The 22125-nt window shown below is 38.5% G+C and overlaps 1 protein-coding gene across 5 annotated transcripts in view; it reads right to left on the reverse strand.

The window, feature by feature from the left end:
* The window catches only part of LOC133650850 (sodium channel protein type 8 subunit alpha-like), a 121728-nt gene that overhangs the window by 58544 nt on the left and 41059 nt on the right, over positions 1-22125 (reverse strand). For 3 of the 5 annotated variants that reach the window (XM_062048593.1, XM_062048585.1, XM_062048567.1), the window contains exons 3-6: positions 9263-9381; positions 8420-8509; positions 8208-8336; positions 1986-2077 (exon numbers count right to left, since the gene is read on the reverse strand). In XM_062048593.1, the coding sequence (XP_061904577.1) occupies positions 1986-2077; positions 8208-8336; positions 8420-8509; positions 9263-9381 (430 nt within the window). Of the gene's footprint in view, positions 1-1598; positions 1691-1985; positions 2078-8207; positions 8337-8419; positions 8510-9262; positions 9382-22125 lie in introns of those variants that run through there. The other 2 variants (XM_062048560.1, XM_062048576.1) reach the window with 2 other exon arrangements.

The raw sequence follows: 22125 nt of genomic DNA on the forward strand, positions 1-22125 counted from the left end.
AATTAATGGGGTAATCGTCGCTTTCTCGGTCCGAATCTCTCTCGCTGCTGGTGTAAACAATAGGAAAATATGAGCAGTCCTTCCTCCGGTGTCGTCACGCTACTTCCGGTAGGGGCAAGGCTTTTTTTATCAGAGACCAAAAGTTGTGAACTTTATCGTCGTTGTTCTATACTAAATCCTTTCAGCAAAAATATGGCAATATCGCGAAATGATCAAGTATGACACATAGAATGGATCTGCTATCCCCGTTTAAATAAAAAAAAATCATTTCAGTAGGCCTTTAAAATCAGTGTGGAAAGCCTGACAAGATTTATTTGTCACAATAGTAAAAATGGTAATAAACTACTCAATACATTTAATTGTTTGAGTTTATTTAATTACCTCCGACAGAAGGTTCTGTATTCGCAGACCTCATTTACTTAGTTAGTTGTTAAGTTAGCTAGCAACATAACTCAAAAAGTACGGGTGGATTTTGATAAAGCTTTCAGAAAATGTCGGAAATGGGATAAGGAACAAGTGATTTGATATTTTCTACAATGTTACCTCAAGCTTGCGTTACGAGGCTGACTTACTTTATGTGTATGTTAGCGGCCCTGCCTCCACCCACGGAGACAGAGGGAGTGAATGACTGACAAGAAGGTTCACTCCATTTATACCATTAAGCTATATAATAAAGGTGCTAAGGCCAATTCAAAGAGTGAACCCTCTTTCAGCCTGTTTGGAAACAACACTAGAAATGTGTCTATCCTATTGATTAACTACCTCCCTCAGGAGGTTTGTCAGTTGGTTAGTTATCAACATAGCTTACTCAAAAGGTTATGGTCCAGTTTTGATGAAACTTTCAGGAAATGTCAGAAGTGGGATAAGGATGTGATTAGAATTTATTACATGAATGGATTTGGCTTGGTTTTTACACCGGACGCCCTTCCTGACGCAAACCTGTCTGGGACTCGAACCCATGCCCTCTGCAAAGAAAGACATAAACGGGGACATTACAGAAAAATAGGGCACAGGCGAAAAATGACCAATTAATGAAGTGAATTATATTTTATATAGCGCTTTTCTCTAGTGACTCAAAGTGCTTTACATAGTGAAACCCAATATCTAAGTTACATTTAAACCAGTGTGGGTGGCACTGGGAGCAGGTGGGTAAAGTGTCTTGCCCAAGGACACAACGGCAGTGACTAGGATGGCGGAAGCAGGAATCGAACCTGGAACCCTCAAGTTGCAGGCACGGCCACTCGACCAACCGAGCTATGCCACCAGAAGAGCACTACTTGTTCATAGGTTAGGGTGCAAATATTTGACTCGCCTTGAAACCCATGCTAGACCACTGGAGCTGACATAAACATAAATAATATCTATATTGAATAATAATATCTATACTGTATTAATATTTGACATTGCTATTTAAAAGTCCAGACTACCAGCAGACTGCTAAGCCTATCAAAAATGTATTGCTACCATTTTTGATTAGAAGACGAAATAAGTGAAAAAAAAAGTTGCTACATTCTCTTTTTATGAATAAAAGAATGGCAAAATGAAGAAGGCTAAAAGCTAAGCTAAGCTCAGCCTTAGTGTTTAAATGGGAGTCTCACCTGGAATGACAGAAATAGTTTTCAATGCTCGGAGAACCCTGAACGTTCTGAGCGCCGATACATTCCCGAGGTCCACAAACTCTGTTATATATCTGTAACGAGGCAGGACGAGACACAGAGCAGAACTCCATGACACACAACACACAATAACGACACGCACGCATGGACGTGCAGGAGCACGACACCATCACCACCATCGAAGACCAGGAGGGGACACCACAGTGAGAAAAAGAAAGAAGATAAAGAGAGAGAGAGAAGCCCGATCCGACTAGTGGGAGCAGGAGGACGAATGAGGAAGAGGAGAGGATAGGCACTGGAACAAGAACACAGCTAACATCAACCCGGCGACTCGCCCTCCCGCCCACACAAACACCTGGTCTGTCTTACCTGGGATAACTGAAATTGTTTTCAAAGCCCTCAGAACTCTGAATGTACGCAGAGCTGACACATTGCCTAGGTTTACAAACTCTGTTATATACCTGCAAGGTGGATCAGACACAGGCACTCAGCAGCCATCCCAAAGACTGGAATCACATTTCAAGAAGCGATAGATTTATACAAAAGGCTATTTTTTTTAGTCAACTGTGAAAAGTGACATTGTGTTGTCCCCACTGTTAGTCGAGTAGTGAGGAAAAGATGTCAACATACACTCTCTGGCCACAACAGTAGGTACACCTGCAAAATTTGACCAGATCTTGCATTGTCGATTTCTGGATAGGACTTTCTGTCTTTACCAAGACACACAGTGGGGGAAATAAAAATGTAATCCCCTGCTGATGATGTAACTTAATCCCCTTACCAATACATGTGCAGTCCATATTTCTCATGGTAGGTTTATTGTAACATAGAAAAGTACATACAAATATATTAACCCTCAGGGGATAAAGGTTGACATTTTTGTCCTTTCAGTACATTTTTGTTGTATTTTAGCCATTTATTATTTTGTTGTGAGGGATTTTTATGTTAAATTTTAAAATTGCAATGTCCTAATCTTTCACAAGTGTACGATACCCTGGCAGTTATTGAATGATACCACAAAGCCAAACAAGACATAAACATATTTCATTTTTCAAAAGGCATAAAACTTTTTTTTGTTTGTTTCGCTCAAAACTGTCAATCAACTTCAGCCCTAAACAAATACCAAACATTAAAAAAAACACATTGTATGTTTGATATTTTTGTTTAGGACTGCAGGTTATTGAGATTTTTTTTAAGTATGAATCCAAAATGACTTAAGTCTTGTTTGGCTTTGATGATAATTCAAATTAAATGTCCCCATAATGTCCCCAAGTATTCTATTTGACTGAGTAAAAAAAAGTATTTCATCATCTACCCTTCTGACCCGAACAGACTAGTTATGGTATGTGCCCATGCAGCATGTAAATTAGTCCTGGATGGTTTAGTTTAATTTTGTTTATTCGAACACTGTGTGTGTGAATGTGGCTTAAATACAACCGTCTCTTTAATATCATCCACTCCATCACCAAAGGCAAGACCAAAGAATTGTCAAAATACCTCAGACAAGATTGTAGACCTCCACAAGACTGGAATGGCATACATGAACATCAACAAGAAGCTTGCTGAGAAAGACATACACGCTGTTGGTGCAATAATTCACAAACAAGAGTCTGTTACCCTCGCTCTGGATCTTCATGCAAAATTTCACCTGGGGGGGTAAGGATGATTGTGAGCGAGGTAAGGGTACAGTCCAGAATTACAAAGGTGAAGGAGTTGGGAGCACAGTCAACAAGAAAACCATTAGTAACACTCTTTGCTGTAATGGATTGAGATATTATAGAGCCCACAAAGTCCCCCTGCACAAGAACATACACGTACAAGCCCTTTGACAATCAACACCTGAAGTACTCCGACAAGGCTATGGAGAATGCGACGTGAGACCAACATTGAGCTTTCTGGTATCAGCTCAACTGAACAGAGGCACAGAAACGTTGAATATGAGCCCTACAACAGCATCCATACTGTCAAACGAGCTAGTGAAAGAAAACATTCTGCTTCGGGTTTGTTTCTCTGACGAAAATCCCTCCTGAGATGTTTGCAACCCTGGTGACCAACAACAAGAAATGTCTGATGTTTGTGTTTTCCACCAAGAACCAAGATACATTTTGCTTTGGAATTCAATACTTATTTCATTATTCATTGGCTATTCTGTTGTTTTCTCTTTCTGTCAATCTGTGTAAGCTACATTAAACCTAACATTTAAATTATGGACAGTTCACATTTTTGTAAGGGAATACATTTACAAAATCAGCAAGGGATAAAATGCTCATTTTCCCCACTGTATGTATTTATAGGACAATTACACAAATGTATTGATCAGTCAGGTTACAATCAATACATATGAACATTGTGTTAAATGCATACCTCGTGCATATGTTATAAGGCAGCCTTTTTGTGCAGGTTTACCTATGGTGTGTCCAGCAAATGTATTTATCAGTATAAGCTCTGACCTCACAAACACCATTCAATAAAAACATTTTAAGAGTCAAGAGATGATATAAAACTAGCTAGCAGTGTCTACACATGACATGGGTTTAAGATTTGACCAAATAATTGTATTTATTGCTATGGTTTTTAAAGTGTGAGGTGGGCCTCCCTTGCTGAGGTACATGAAAAATAAAGAAAAACATATTTTTTTAAACCTGCTAATATAATCCCGCGCAGGCTTTAACCGTTAATCACAAATCCCCACTGATTGAAGGTTAAGTGCTAGCCTATGTGCTAAAAACCCTGGGCTGTCAACTCTTTGAGTTAGGTTTTCACATGTACACAACATACTATAACACAGCCACAATAGCTGGCATCATTACACTAAGCTAACATCAAAGGAAAATAAATAGAATTTCAGTTCGTACAATGAGTATCTGGGTGAGAAAAATCCACAAAGTATGTTTTTCATATCTTTCAGAGGGTAGGGGAGGGCCCAGACATATTATATTCTCAAAGGAAAGGCTCCCTGTGTCACACTTTAAAAAACACTTTGTCACATTGAAAATTGCTAATGGGTACACTGCTCATATTCTTGCAGAAGAATGCAAGAATAGAATGTATACATGAGTACATTCTGTTAAGTCTTACATTTTTTATCAAAAAGAAAAACATGAATTGTTTTCATCACTCTGCCACTAACACTTGGTTAACTTTAACCTTTATATAAAGAAATGTAATGAAACTAGGGGTGTAACGGTAATTTAAAAAAAATTGTAATCTGATTTTTTTGGTACGGAACATTCAGTACGGTACACTCTTCCGACATTGTACACATTAAAAATGAGGGACAGGAAGTGTACATCACATCATGTGTCTATTTCGACTCATGGCGAGCAATAATGACAAGGAGAAGCTAAAGCTTGAAAACCCTCTTCCCTTGTTAAAGTCTCTTGTTAGGAAGCCTTCACGGTTAAATATGCAAATTGACAAAGGCAAGGGGATAAGACGAACGGTTGTTCAGTTGAGTCGGAGAACGGGGCTTCAAACAGGAAATACTGATGCTGCCTTTCAATCAATTAGGAACTTTTTTTTTTACAAAAAAATCATGCATGTCAATTTTAACAAGATAACGAATGTGATTAATCACAAAAAAGTATCGCATTAATCATGTATCAACGCAGATTATTCACACAATTTATTTCGAGCGCACATGCTACTTTACCTTAAACACAGATGGTTACCTGAACGGCTGGACGGGTTGTTATATGGTCAATGATAAGATCAATGTATACGTCAGTGCAAAGATGAGTGAGAAAACTAAGACTGGTGTGTTCGTTGGGACTTTAGATACAACTATTACCAAGTTCTGAACAAATAAATTACTTTCAAGTAAAACATTTGGAAATGTATGTTGATGACATTCAGACAGTAAAATTGCATTTGTGTCAAAATATTGGGGTCTTTTTAAAGTTAATTTAAATTACGCAAGCATGGTATTTACTAAGATCAGTCATGATTAATCACATCTCAACAGTGTGCCTGATTCGATTAAAAACATTCATCACTTGACAGGACAACTAAAAATACTATAATATGCTGTTCAAACTGTTGTAGTTGTGCTTGTCTTGAAGTGTTGCACTTTCTTTAAAATAAACTCATCTATCATATTCTTTATTTTTTATTTTCGAGGAGAATGTAATGTAAATGTAGTAAATGCAGTTGCTAGCAGTTAGCAGCTTGTTAACATTTCATTTTGAAAATAACTAACTGTTAGAGGTGGGAAAATCTGGGCACCTTACAATGCGATTCTTGGGGTGACGATTTGATTCAGAATCAATCTTCGATTCAACACAATTCTCAATTCAAACCGATTCTCGCAAGATATTATTTGGTATAGTAATTTTAACAAAACATTTTCAAAACAGGTAACAGGTTAAAAATGTTTTTAAAAAAATTAACTCTTAAAAAATAAAAAATAAAACAATTTAATTAGATTTTTAAAAATAGCAGTAGAAAATGGATGGATGGATGGATGGATGGATGGATTTTTAAAAATGATGAATCGATTTGGAATCGGAATAAAGAGTCAGGATTCAGATGTGAATCGATTTTTTGCAAATAACACTAAGAGTGTCTTAGAATAGTCGACTATTTGACTCGACGCTAGGGTTACACGGTATACCGGTACTAATAAAGTACCGTGGTACTAATAAATTAAAAACGGTACTATACTACTTTAAAAAAATACAGTTACTTTTTTTTCCATAGAGATGATGTGCACCGCGGTGACAATGCTGGTATACATGCCGCAGCGTATGTTTGTCAACACAAGCACACATAGCACAGTTAAGAGTGACAATGAACGTATTTTGGCTTTAAACCTAATTATAAAGGCGAAGCAGCTGAGATAGGCTCCAGCACCCCCCGCGACCCCGAACGGGACAAGCGGTAGAAAATGGATGGATGGATGGATAAATGTGGAGCTATAAACACTGAATGGGAAATGACACAATATGTTTCTGCATGCGTCAGCAGCCAAATTAAGACCCTTTGTAACCCATTTGCTTACTTACTAAAAGTAAAGTGTTCTAGTATGTTCACTGTTATTTAATGACAAAATTGTTCTTTTATAGCAAAAAAAACTTATGTTTAATGTATCATAATAAGTTTTTGTTAAAATAAAGCCAATAGTGCTATTTTTGTGGTCCCCTTTATTTAGAAAAGTATCAAACATTTAAAATACATTTTGGTACTGGTGAAATTCCAGTGTGCCGGTAATTGGACGTGGTACACGCTGCAGGGGTGTAATTTGGATCAATTCACTCGGGCAGGTAGCCTGCCTCACTGCTCCCCTCTGGCAATGATTATGACCCTTTCCCTGGTTCACCGATGTAAACCTTGTAACAACGTTTACTTCCTTTACAAAGTCAGGTTTGATCATCTTCTCAACGTCCCACCAGAGCCAAAGCCGACCGCAGTGGGACGGATACAAGGACCTTACTAAACAATCCAGTCTCTGCGGTGCTTATGTGTGTTTATCTGAGAGTTTTAGCTTTTCTGAGGTGAAAAAAGTCACAAGGTTCACACTGCAGGGTAGAGTGTCCAATTGCGATTTTTTTTGTCAAATCTGAAACGCAATGTGTAATGTGAACACAATTTCACTCACATGCAGGCATGAAGTCATGAAGTCAGACGTGCCGCAGTGTTTACGGAAGTAATCATGGCTCCAATTTTAGTAGGTGTCAGACCTGGAGCGTTTGTAGCATTTTCAAGGATTTTGTGCAACTAAAATCAAAAAAATTTTAACCGAATTATTGCGCAAAAGACTAAGAAGGAAGAGGGCAAGCATTTCTGCTCTCACATTTTGTGGGACATTTGCTCTGACATCTGCTTCAAAGAACGTGTGCACAAGCAATCGAAGCCAGCAGTGGTGGAACATTGAGGTGAGTTCCTAAAACATATTATTTTTTCCTGATTTCTGCTCATTTGTCAACTATTTATTATGCAACCATCTATTCTGGCAAAGAATTAAGAAGTTTATCGCTATTTGATGACAAACTGGTCGGAAGAACGTGACCGGAGAGTTCAAAATTCAGGCACATTGGATACATATCCGATTTACATTCACATACTAAAGAGGCCTGGGTCTGATTAGAAAAATTTGGAATTGCACTGATCATATTGAAATGAAAAAATATGAGCAAAAAATATGGGCAAAAAAATCGGAATTGACTGTAGAGTGAACAAGTCCGAGATCTGCTTATTTGTGGGGGTTCTCTTGCTCGCATACCAAAAACACAGATTTGTTCAGGTCAGATTTGTTGCTGATTTGACTATGAAAATCCTAATCAAAGACACTACAAATTAACACAAAGCTAAACAGCATTACATTTTGTATTTTGTTGCCAAAATCAACAAAAACGTCCCCTTAAAACCGTGATTGTAGCATACTGTTACACCCCTAATTAAAACTTGTCATTAATTGAGTTACACAAAAAGTGGGTTTGTTGAATGTTAGGAGTATATTTGAGGAATCAAATTTTAGTTAGTTATTCAATTAGTAAATGTTAGCTATGTAAAAAGTGAATTCTCCTTCACAATATCCAATTGTTCAACTCAATATTGTTTTTAAAATAATTTAGACTGAATAATTGTACTTACGCCATTGAAATCACCATGAAATCCAGCCAGTTCCATGGATCTCGCAGAAAAGTGAAGCCATCGATAGCGAAGCCTCTGGCGACAATTTTTGTGAGTGACTCAAATGTATAGATACCAGTGAAGGTATACCTTGAAAGAAAAACAAAGTAACAGTTACATTGACAGCACAAAACAGTAAATATGCCTTTTTAATGGAATAAGTGTTGACTTACTCTACTTGTTTGGACCACTCTGGGGGGTCACTAAATGTCATGAATATACAGTTGGTCAAAATGGTGCACATGATGATCATGCTGAATAACGTGAGACAGTGTTAAGGGACAATACATAGCAAATACATATACAAAAAAAAAGATTTATGAATTAATATGTTTTGTTTTGAACTAACACATTCCCTAAAATCAATATACCCCTTTTCAGAGTATAAAAACCGGACGTGTCAAACCATTTTGAATTTCACTTAATATTTGTATTTCAGCCGCACACAATTGTATTAAAAGAAATAAAATAAAAGGAGCAATACCTTAAATAGGAAACATATAATTACAACACTAATCACATTATATTTTGATAAAAAATGTTATTGAAACTTAAAAAAAACTTTTTAAAAAAATATTCAGTAATGTCAATGTTTGAATTTTTGTGTGCTAATTAAATTACATCTTATACTTAACTATCCAAAACAATAAAATGTTGTATTTATTTAGTATTTGTAAAATAAAACAGAAAAAAATAATCAGAAAAACAATAAAAAATTCTTAACATTTATTCTATCTAACATAACTTTGTTAAATTTAAATCATAATTTTGTATCAACTGGTTTTACATAATTTGTAGTGTGTTAAAAATACTGATATGAAAATAAAATTAACAATTATAAACAGTACTTGAGAAACATTATTTGTCTAATTATACAGCCATTGTTTGGAAACAACAGACAAGAAAATATGAAATCTTGAACATTGTGAATATTTTACAAATAATTCATCACACATATGTACAACAAAATACATTTAAAATAAATACAAAAGAAAGGCTTTTCTATGAAAGGATATGAATGTATCAAAATCTTAATTGCTATTCGCCTGAAAAGATTTAAAGGGCTTATGATGTACAGGGAGGGCGTGGCACTGAAGCGGAAGATTGTTTTCCCCTTGTTTATCACTATGAACGTCTGGAGAAAGAGAAAAGAAGAATGGGTTATTTATATAAAACATCTGGCACATATTACAAAATTTAGGTGCAACATTTGAAAAAAAAAGTCTGAGTCACGGGCCTCTGCTGCATTGTCGCCCTTCCAAGCACAGCACAGCTTCTCACAACATACAAGTCATCGACCCGATATCTTTCCTAAAAGTCTCCACCATGCTTACTGCTTTGGAGTTTCTATTCTATCTTGTCTTTACCCTTGGCTGCTATGTGATGTGATGCCCCTCCCCTTTACAAAGGACGCGGCATGAACATAGCACAGAGGTGCCGCTTGCATCAGTCTTGCAGCACTCTCGCTATGACAAAGGCAACAAACAGATGCATGTGAAGCGCCACTCTGTGCCTGCCAAATGATGCTCTTCGGCGCAGGTTTAAAGCTTTTACTGGAAGAGAATTGCAAAGACTGTCATTGATCAGTGGCAGATCTGCTGACTCCATGCTCTCAGCAACCACTCCCCACCCATAAACAGCAATGGGCCAAGTGGAGCTGGGCACTGGAGTGTGTGTGTGTAGGTGGGCGGATTTTTTCGTGTGAGATGTGTGAGGACAGACTATGCACATTATCATATCATTATTACACAAGAGGTTCTGATCAAAATAAACATACTGTAAATAAACAGAGGGCTCAATCAATACAATGTAGTGGAACGTTTAAAGTGGTGTTGTTTCCATAGGAAATACCCTACAGTATGTGGCCACCTTTATTAACTTTACGATTAATGTTTCAAGCCATATATTCAAGTGTGAAAAAAAGTTCCTGCTGTAAGTTAAAAACAACAATACATTTAATTGCAATGCTTGTTGTACTGTAGATGTGCATCACGCATTTCAAATTACCCCATGTTTACTTTGTTTTTATACTTTCACAGTAAACTGGGTGGAAACACAGATATTTGTCATACAAGTGTAAAAAGAAGTCAACCTCCGCTTCCATTACCATAATAAAACACTCTGACTTCACTTTGACTACAAGTAACAATGTGTATGCTAACGCCACAGACTACGTACAGCTTTGATTGTGAGTCGGTTTACTCAGTTCGAAACAAAATCCACAAAAAGCCAAAGAAAAAGCAAAATATCAGCCCAGAGAGTTCATTTTGTGTACATTCTCAGCTTTAGAAGTTCCACTGTCCTACAATTGTTCTTATCAATATTATTTTGATACGACAAACAAATAAATAACTATTTACATACATCCAGGCGGACCCCTATAAGGTACCAAAAGACTGAGGCACAGAGCTATTTTCGCGGTCTGCATGGCTTCTCTTCTCTTGGTGTTGTTTGCTCCATATTTTTTTCGACACTAGTTCCACATTTTAGAAACGTCTGTATTACTTTATTTATCCTACTTAAATAATCGATATCTGGACCTTTGTTCATTGATTTATAATTATCTATGTCCTAATAGTGATGCATCTGAGAATCAATCATTTAACCCACTCCTACAGGAAAGTATTAACCAATAAAGTAGAACGGTACTTGACCTCAACGTTAATCTAGAACTAGAGTATTTTACGGTGGTTAACTTATTTTTACACTTGTGTGACAATAAAAAAATGTGAGGTACATTTTAAAGATCAAATCAAATCCAATCAAACTTTATTTATGTAGCACTTGCAAGTGGAAAGCACAAAGTGCTGTACAAAACAAAACAACAATAATAGAAGAAGAGAAGAAAACACACACGCATTCACAGACACGCACATATAAACACACATATACTATTGACAATAACACGGCAAAAACAAAACATGGCATGGCACTGAGGATTTGAGGTAAAGCGCCACCTTTGAGGCATCCACACTGGAGAATAAATAAAATTGTACATGTGCATATATTTTATCATATGTTTTATACTATATATATATAAACATATACATACACACACACACACACACACACACACACACACACACACACATACATATACACTGCTCAAAAAAATTAAAGGAACACTTTGAAATCACATCAGATTTCAATGGTGAAAAAAAACATGTCGGATATCTATACTGATATGGACAGTTTAATGTCTCAGGAACAAAAGGATGCCACATTTTTTGATGGAAATAAAAGTTTTCAGTATATAGACACCCCAAAAATCAAAGTTAAAAAATGATGTGGCAGGCTCGTCCCTTTTGCCTAAATTCAATTTCTGCTACTCTAAATTATTTTCAATATCTTGTGCTTGTATGCATGCTTGACAACGTCGCGGCATGCTCCTAATGAGACGACGGATGGTGTCTTGTGGGATGTCCTCCCAGATCTGTCTAAGGGCATCAGTGAGCTCCTGTAAAGTCTGAGGAGCAACCTGGCGGCGTCTGATGGACCGAAACATTATGTCCCAGAGGTGTTCTATCGGGTTTAGATCAGGTGATCGTGAGGGCCATTCAATTGTGTCAATTCCTTCATCCTCCAGATACTGTCTGCATACTCTTGCCACATGAGGCCGGGCCTTGTCGTGGACCAGGAGGAACCCAGGACCTACTGCACCAGCGTAGGGTCTGACTATGGGTGCAAGGATTTCATCCCGATACCTAATGGCAGTCAGACTGCCGTTCTCTAGCCTGTAGAGGTCTGTTCGTCCCTCCATGGAAATGCCTCCCCAGACCATCACTGACCCACCACCGAACGGGTCATGCTGAATGATGTTGCAGGCAGCATAGCGCTCTCCTTGGCTTTTCCAGACCCTTTCACGTCTATCACAGGTGCTCAGGGTAAACCTGCTCTCATCGGTGAAAAGCACAGGGCGCCAGTGGCGGACTTGCCAATTCTGGTGTTCTATGGCAAATGCCAATCGAGCTCCATGGTTCTGATCAGTGAGCACAGGGCACACTACAGGACGTCGTGCCCTGAGGCCACCCTCGTGAAGTCTGTTTCTGACTGTTTGGGCAGAGACATTCACACCAGTAGCCTGCTGGAGGTCATTCTGTAGGGCTCGGGCAGTGCTCAACCTGTTCCTCCTTGCACAAAGCAGCAGATATCGGTCCTGCTGATGGGATGAGGACCGTCTACGGCCCTGTCCTGCTCTCCTAGAGTAACTGCCTGTCTCCTGGAATCTCCTCCATGCTCTGGAGATTGTACTGGGAGACACATCAAATCTTCTTGCAACAGCACGCATGGATGTGCCATCTTGGAGGAGTAGGACAATCTGCGCAACTTCAGGAGGGTTAAGAAATCGCCTCATGCTCCCAGTCGTGATAATGCCTCTAGCTAAAGCCAACACTTCTGGAAAAACAGTTAAAAAAGATCAAGAGGGAGGAACTTGAAATGGCCTTCACCTGCAAAACCAGTCCTGTTTTGGGGGCCATCTCGTTGTTGCCCCTCTAGTGCACCTGTTGTTAATTCCATCAACACCAATGCAGCTGAAACTGATTAACAACCCCCTCTGCCACGTACCTGACCAAAACCTTATCAGAAAAGTACAATTGAATTCATGCCATACCCTGATAAAAAACTGTTCCTTTAATTTTTTTGAGCAGTGTATATACAGTATATAATATATATATAAACATATACATATATATATACATACATATATGTATACATACATGTATAATATATATAAACATATACATATATACATACATATAAACATACATATATATGTATACATACATATATAAATACTGTATATATACATACATATATATGTATACATACATATATAAATATACATACATATACATACCTATATATTTATACATACATATATAAATATACATACATATACATTAGGGGTGTGGGAAAAAATCGATTCGAATTCGAATCGCGATTCTCACGTTGTGCGATTCAGAATCGATTCTCATTTTTAAAAAATCGATTTTTTTGTTTTTTATTTATTTATTAAAATGTGTTTTTTTATTTTTTATTAATCAATCCAACAAAACAATACACAGCAATACCATAACAATGCAATTCAATTCCAAAACCATACCCGACCCAGCAACACTCAGAACTGCAATAAACAGAGCAATTGAGATGAGACACAAACACGACACAGAACAAACCAAAAGTAGTGAAACAAAGATGAATATTATCAACAACAGTATCAAAATTAGTAACAACTTCAACATAGCAGTGATTAAAAACCCCTCGTTGACATTATCATTAGACATTTATAAAAATAAAAATTAACAATAGTGTCACAGTGGCTTACGCTTGCATCGCATCTCATAAGCTTGACAACACACTGTGTCCAATATTTTCACAAAGGTAAAATAAGTCATATTTTTGGTTCATTTTCTAGTTAAAACAAATTTACATTATTGCAATCAGTTGATAACACATTGTCCTTTACAATTATAAAAGCTTTTTACAAAAATCTACAACTCTGCTTGCATGTCAGCAGCCTGGGGTAGATCCTGCTGAAATCCTATGTATTGAATCAATAGAGAATCATTTTGAATCGGGAAAAAATCGTTTTTGAATCGAGAATCGTGTTGAATTGAAAAAAAAAAAAGATTTTGAATCGAATCGTGACCCCAATAATCGATATTGAATCGAATCGTGGGACACCCAAAGATTCACAGCCCTAATATACATACATACTGTATATAAATATACATATATATGTATAGTTAAGGTAAGGTAAGGTAAAGTACCACTGACAGTCACACACACACTAGGTGTGGTGAAATTACCTTCTGCATTTGACCCATCCCCCGGTGGCCGCGCTCTGGAATAATTTTGGTGATTTAACCCCCAATTCCAACGGAGGTAATGTGTCCCATTTTTATAGTCTTTAGTATGATACATACATATACATACATAAATATATACATATATATACATACATATATATGTATATAGCCATCCATCCATTTTCTACCGCTTGTCCCCCTCGGGTTCGCGGGGGGGGGGGTGGGGGGGGGGGGGCACTGGAGCCTATCCCAGCTGCATATATACTGTATACTGTATATACAGTATATATATATATATATATATATATATATATATATATATATATATATATATATATATATATATATATATATATATATATATATATATATATATATGACAAAATACATATATATTGGTCAGTAAAGCTAAAAGGCCAGGGCCAGAGGACCTCAGGATCCGTGAGGGTTGATACGGTAAAAGCAGGTCAGATGTCAGAAGTGCTACTGACAGTTTGGTTGTGTTTGGGTTTTCCTGTGTTTAGAATCACTTCATGTCCTGGTACTCTTCTTTTGTCAGTGTTTTCTGTTTGGTCCCTGTGTTTTGCAGCCCCTGTTCTGTTCTATGTCCTGTCAGCACACCTGTTCCTTGTTTAAAGAGTTCTATTTAGTTCCACCTGGTCCCTCCTTCAGTGTTCTTGCTCTTCCTTTCGAGACCGATGCTTTGTGTGCTGTTTTGGGTTCCACGCCTCTTTGTAAGTAATAAATTGTGTTTTACTTGCATTCCGCCTGCCGTTCTCTGCATCCTTGGGGTCACGCGGAAGCAACGCTCACCAGAAATGATCCAACCCGTGAGTGACCCCGCAGAGATTTCAATGGCAGTGAGGCTTAACAAGATTTTGGCATTGATGGCCGAATCGAAGAGAGGTTTTGCCTCTTTTCAAGCACCCTCCCACCCATCCCTGTCGTCTGTTGGCCTCTTTGGGGACGTCTGGGATCCGTCCCTTGAGGAGGGGGTTAAGGTCAGCTGTGCGACAGGGGAGGCACAGCTCTCACCTCTCCCAGTGAGGCCACGGCAGATGCCGCCATGTTCTCCAGTGGGTCTGCAGATGCCGCCATCTACTCCAGTAGGTCTGCAGATGCCGCCATCTTCTCCAGTAGGTCTGCAGATGCCGCCATCTTCTCCAGTAGGTCTGCAGATGCTGCAATCTTCTCCAGTGGGTCTGCAGACGCCGCCATCTTCTTCGTCGCCGGCTGTGCAGCCGCCATCTTCTTCATCTCCTGCTGTGCAGCCGCCGCCTTCTTCGTCTCCAGCGGGCTCCTCGCCGAGGCCGCCGCCTTCTTCGTCTCCAGCGGGCTCCTCGCCGAGGCCGGCGCCTTTTTCGTCGCCACCGTGTCTCCTAATGACATCTCCAAGGGGCAGCATACAAAGATTAAAAAGAACGGGACCAAAAACTGTGCCTTGAGGAACCCCACATCCTATCTTATGGGTTCCTGAGGAACATGCATCCATACTTACATAAAAACATTTGTCTGTGAGAGAAAAGCAGAACCAGTATAACAGTACCAGCAAGGCCCACCAGGTGTCAAAGTCTCTTTAATAAAATGTGAAGGTCTACTGTGTCAAAAGCAGCGCTTAGATCCAGCAGAACCAACACTGTTAGTTTTTGATCATCTAAATTCCACCTGATGTAATTTCAAATCTTTAAAAGTGCTGTCTCAGTACTGTGGTTCATCTTGAAACCAGACTGATGTCTTTCTAAAATGTTATTTATATTTAAAAAGTCATTGACTTGGTTAAACTGTAAGTTGGAGAGAGGTCGGTAGTTATTAAAAACGTTTAGGTCCAAACTGCTCTTCTTCAGAAAGGTCTTCATCACCGTCACTTTAAAAGCGGCAGGGAAGACCCCTGTCTGAAGAGAGCAGTTCACATTAGTTCAAATCAATCGCCTTCATCTTACACATGGGTGTTAAAATGTATTCCACCAAAGGCTGCATGTCCAAAAATAATTAAATCAAGGATGCAGGGGCCATTTATTTTACTAAAGCAACTAGACATTGTAATGTGAGTAACTCACCCAAGAATGGCAATAGAATCTTAAGCAAGAACATTGTAGTGAGACCCTACTGGTAACATATATGCAAACAAATGCTGGGGAAAAACTCATCCTTCTCAGATACACAAAAAATAAGATGGCCACAGTGACAAATTCAAATGTTCAGTGAGTAACATCCAAAGTGTGTTCATCTTTAATAAAAGCAAACACACACAATCTAGTTTTACAAGCTGCCGTATTTTTTTCACAATATATTACCTCTAGATGAACAGTAAAGCACATGACCTAAAGTTGTGTGTGTGTGTGTGTGTGTGTGTGTGTGTGTGTGTGTGTGTGTGTGTGTGTGTGTGTGTGTGTGTGTGTGTGTGTGTGTGTGTGTGTGTGTGTGTGTGTGTGTGTGTGTGTGTGTGTGTGTGTGTGTGTGTGTGTGTGTGTGTCTCCCAGAGGTCATAGGAACGGTTTTGCTGACAAGGCGCATGCAGTGTTTGGATGGAAGGAGATATGAATGATGAGCAATTTCAAAATGAGCAACATCCCTTAGAGTAACTGCAAGCATACTAATGCTAATGTTAATCAAAGCGGAACTACATGAAGAACGTCATGCATGAGAGTGGAGGTCAGCAACTTTTCCCACCTTAAGGCAATGGGAAATCATTATTATTTGATCTGTAATACACGTAATATATTTATACAATTAGAAAAAACTTAAAACATTTGAAAACATGCCCAGCAGAGCATACCAGGTTGAACCAATAACCCCAGGATTAAATGTCATGAATATTTGATCATCCAAACCTTATTATTATAAGGTTATCATTATTATTGTTATATATTTAATTGTTACATTAATATTAAATTGTTAAGTATCACCTATAATATTTTGTTATAATTAATTACTAATTATAAATATTTTTATTATTATTTTATTTATTTTCATCAGATTTTTGTAGATACATGTTTTTTAGGCTAATTATTTTTTATTACATCATTATTTTTGCTGATTAGATTGTTATTGTTTTTTCTATTCTAATTTAATCCAAAATTACATGGTGGTTACAATGCAGAATTGATTTTTAGTTACCAAAATGTTTCCTCGCCAGCATCTTGTTGGTCCGTAGATTGCGCCAGCACCAAGATGACAGGACTAAACAATTTTAATTCCGTAAAGAGAAATATAGTTATTTTTTTAGGATGACAATTTTTCAGAGCCACAGTCGTGTAGGTTTGTTGTGTTTTTTTTAAAGGTTAGTCTCCTGCAACTAATTGTTAAAAATAACATTAACTCCAAATGACAATTGCTGACATATAGATCCAAAATGATGTCAAATTAAGTCGCGTCAACGTCCAATTGGTGTTCTTGTACTTTACCACTCGACGTTGTGACAATAAGGCGGTGGAATGCATCTGCCAGGGGTGGAGAAGTAAAAAGAGAGCGTTGCGAGGGGTGTGGGACAGCCAAAGAGAGATCTTAAGTGAGAGACGTGTGGAGGAGGGGTTGTGGTGCAGAAAGGGAAGCCTAGGGGCTGCAGAGGGAACCAAACTTCAAATAAATGAAAGGATAGAGGGAGGAAGGTAGCCATGTTGCAGGAAGAACAACTGTAGCTTGAGGACTTTCTAATCTGTTAACCTGCTGGATTATGGTCTGTCAATAGGCAGATATCCCTAGTCTGTCACAGAGGCTTTTTGTATGTGTTGTGCTACACAACTGGCAGCGTCAGATGACCTTGAGAAAAATAACTGAAAATAACTTACATGCCAGGCCTCTTTGCAGAATTATGTATTGGACAGCCTTAGCATTAGCTGGACCGGAGCCCATCCTGTCATGAGTAGCTGACAGAGGTTCCTAAATCAATATTGCAAGCAGCAAAAAATTAATAAATAAAAAATCAACATGGTGGGCCAAAAATGCTTTAAACGCTGAGATGGACGCTTGTGACGCGCAGACAGAAAACACGTCATCCCTGCAAATGATCTAAAAATGCATCATCCTATTTCTTTACCTGCAAAACCCCGCTCCCCTTCCTTATAGCCACCACCTAGCACGCAGTGTCTCACACACACACACGCACACCCACACACCATCCCTTCCTCACTCAGCCCAGTGCAGCAGGATGCTGTGTCATCAGAGACTGAGGACTGAGACAGAGCACTAAAGCCTGGCCCATGCTCTAATTTACTACACCCTGAAAAAAAAAACAGAACAGAGGAGAAGAGGTGGCGAAATAGAGAATACCCCACAAAGACTTTTTGGTTGTCATGTGTTACAAAGTATGGTAATAATAACTGGGAGGCAAGTTGTTTAGAAATCGCGTGTGAATGCTGAAGGGCAGTAGCTGAAAAATGTGAACGTACGAAAAAAAGATGGAGGTTTTGTAATGTTGAAAAAATTTCAGGTATGAAAGATATGGTATTTCAGGAAAAGTGAAACTTAAATGGCTAGAGGACCTTTCTTTGTCTAAATTTCCTTAATGACGAAAATGTTTTAATGGTGAACCAGTTTGAAATGGTTGAGAAATGTGGGAGTAGTAACAATTCTTAAAGTAAAATAGCACTTTTTGGAATGTTGCCCATCATCCACATCAGTCCTTTTTTGTGCGCTCAAGTCTGTGAACAGATAGCACGAGGTGGAAAAAATGCAAGTAAAGGGGAGTCATCTATTCTGCCTATAAAGCCCTCTAAAAAACATCCAAAAACCGCCAACAAAGTTCTATTTACAAGCTGTGCCCCGCATATTAACCAAGGTATTGTAACATTATTGTTCTTTTATTTTATAGATCAGGAACTACTGTTCTAGTGTAGTCACACAGCGCCTTGCTCACAACACCTCACTAGTGTAAGCTTTGACAGCAGTTTTAGTTATAATGTTTTGCTTATTTTAATTTAAATCAAAATTAAGTCATTTAAATTGCTTTAGTTTTCCATCCATCCATCCATTTTCTACTGCTTATTCCCTTCTGGGTCGCGGTTTGCGCTGGAGCCTATCTCAGCTACAATCGGGCGGAAGGCGGGGTACACCCTGGACTTTAATTTACACATTTTAGTCAGCTAAAATTACAGTAAATTTATAGGACAAAAATATAAAGTATAAAAGATAAGGCCTCTTTAGAGTTTAATTGAAATCACTTTTATTTAGACTACCTGCAAAGCATTTGTTTAACACAAAAGCAGCATGATCTTATGGTCAAGAAGGATGTAATTAGTATTTTTTTTCTCCACAGGTCAATGCTAATAGATACTTTTTTTTTATTGTTGAATGCTAAGTCTCTGGCAAAGCAGGTATTTATGTGTGTTGTGAAATGGAGCTACGATGCATTCCTTCATCATAATTTGTTTATGAGCGGGACAACCGGAAGCAGCAATTAGATATACAGTATGTGGCAGAGCAAATTTCATCCAACCATCCATCCATTTTCTACCGCTTGTCCCTCTCAGGGTCGCGGGGGGCTAGAGCCATTCATTTGTTAATAAATGTCCGCCTGGGGCTGGGCGATATATCGAATATACTCGATATATCTTGGGTTTGTCTCTGTGCGATATAGAAAATGACTATATCGTGATATTGGAGTATACATTCTCACGCAGTTGCTTTTAGCTGCGGGCATTACACTACAGGCTCTCTCTCTTTCTTGTCTCTCCTTCTCACAGAGTCATAAAACAAGCGCACCTTCTTACATACGTCACATACGTATACGCCCTCGCGGAGCAGAGAGGTAGCGGCATGGGTAACGTTAGCTGTGGTGCGAGTGGTAATACGAGAGAAAGAAGGTGCGAATCTGGTAACAAATGAAGAATTAATTCCCAAGAAAAACAGCAGGGGGTCCATCGTCTGGCGGTGGTTTGGCTTCAAGCAGGAATATGTCGAACAGACAACCGTAATTTGTCAAGTGTGGGGCAAAAGCGTTGTTACAAAAAGTAGCATTACTGCTAATATGTAGCATCATTTGAAAAGTCACCCGCTAGAGAATGAAGAGTGCTTGAAACTCTGCATGTCAACATCTCCGTTCGGTGCCACACCAACAAAATGCCGAGGCAACCATTTCCACATCAACACCGTATGAAAAAAATAGTCAACAACAGAAGGAGATAACGTCCGCAGTAACCTACCACATAGCGAAGCACAAACACTATTTGATTTCCTATTATGCAGCAAATTTTTATTTGACAGTTATTGAAATATCTTGTGTGACATCATGCACAAAAGTGCATTTTATTTGTTTTAAACTATTGTAGTGGCGTTCTGTACAAAAAGTGCACATTAATTTAGTGTTGTTTTGATATGTCATCTTAGTGACATCATGCACAAAAGTGCACTAATAGCTTGTTTTAAAATGTCTCAGACAATCTTGCACTTTCTGTTTTGAAATGACATGAATGTTTGTGCCACTGCTTAATAACTGTTTAATAAATACAGTTTTGGTCAATTGACTTAGTTGTGATTTCCCTCTCTGCATGAAAGTTTAAAATGAGCATATATTAATGCAGTATGAACAGGAATGTTTTAATGTAGACACATAGAATCATCATACTGGTGTGATTATGTGCATCAAGTGTTAATTCAAGACTAAGGCAAAATATCGAGATATATATCGTGTATCGTGATATGGCCTAAAAATATCGAGATCTTAAAAAAAGGCCATATCGCCCAGCCCTATGTTCGCCTCAAATAAATAAATAAATATAGGACAACCTAAAATCATTAGCCCGGAGGTTGGGTCTTGGGCGCAGTTGGGTGTTCCAACAGGACAATGACCCCAAACACACGTCAAAAGTGGTAAAGGAATGGCTAAATCAGGCTTGAATTAAGGTTTTAGAATGGCCTTCCCAATGTCCTGACTTAAACGTGTGGACAATGCTGAAGAAACAAGTCCATGTCAGAAAACCAACAAATTTACCTGAACTGCACCAATTTTGTCAAGAGTAGTGGTCAAAAATTCAACCAGAAGCTTGTGGATGGCTACTAAAAGTGCCTTATTGCAGTGAAACTTACCAAGGGACATCTAACCAAATATTACTTTTGCTGTATGTATACTTTTGACCCAGCAGATTTGGTCACATTTTCAGTAGACCCATAATAAATTCATAAAGGGGCGGCGTGGCGAAGTTGGTAGAGTGGCCGTGCCAGCAATCGGAGGGTTGCTGGTTACTGGGGTTCAATCCCCACCTTCTACCATCCTAGTCAAGTCCGTTGTGTCCTTGGGCAAGACACTTCACCCTTGCTCCTGATGGCTGCTGGTTAGCACCTTGCATGGCAGCTCCCGCCATCAGTGTGTGAATGTGTGTGTGAATAGGTGAATGTGGAAATACTGTCAAAGCGCTTTGAGTACCTTGAAGGTAGAAAAGCGCTATACAAGTATAACCCATTTATCATTTATTCATAAAAGAACCAAACTTCATGAATGTTTTTTGTGACCAACAAGTATGTGCTCCAATCACTATCACAAAAAAATAAGAGTTGTAGAAATTATTGGAAACTCAAGACACCCATGACATTATGTTCTTTACATGTGTATGTAAACTTTTGACAACGACTGTCTTATGATGTGGAACATATTAAATCCATATCATTTTGGTTTTGGCGGTGAGAAATTCAACTTCCTCTGCTCACAAAGTAAAGCAACTGGTTGGCTTTCCTACGTAACTAACTCCCAGTCCCTCTTTCATGCTGTTAAAGAGCGCATTAGGCCACTACCGAGAGCCTATGATAGCGACTAGAGTTGCTACTGAATCGCCTTTGAGTTCGTAATAGTCAATGCTAGGTTACATGACATGTCTCGTACTGATATTGTAGAAAGTTGTGGCAATAAGCCGAGAAGTTGGTCAACTTAAAAATGCCACACACTTTGCTAAAAATTAAAACCGACTGAAGCAATGGATGCTGGGTCTTACACCCAACGACATTACTAGGAAGACTCAGCAAGAAGCTCTTAGAATTTAGCAGGACTATTCTGAATATACCAGCTCAACGGGGAGCACAAGGAGGACATTGTAAATGACTGTTTTGTTATGTTCCTGTTTTGTCGACGATGTTCTTAT

This window comes from Entelurus aequoreus, linkage group LG01 (genome assembly GCF_033978785.1).
Source record: "Entelurus aequoreus isolate RoL-2023_Sb linkage group LG01, RoL_Eaeq_v1.1, whole genome shotgun sequence".
Classification (NCBI taxonomy): Eukaryota; Metazoa; Chordata; class Actinopteri; order Syngnathiformes; family Syngnathidae; genus Entelurus; species Entelurus aequoreus.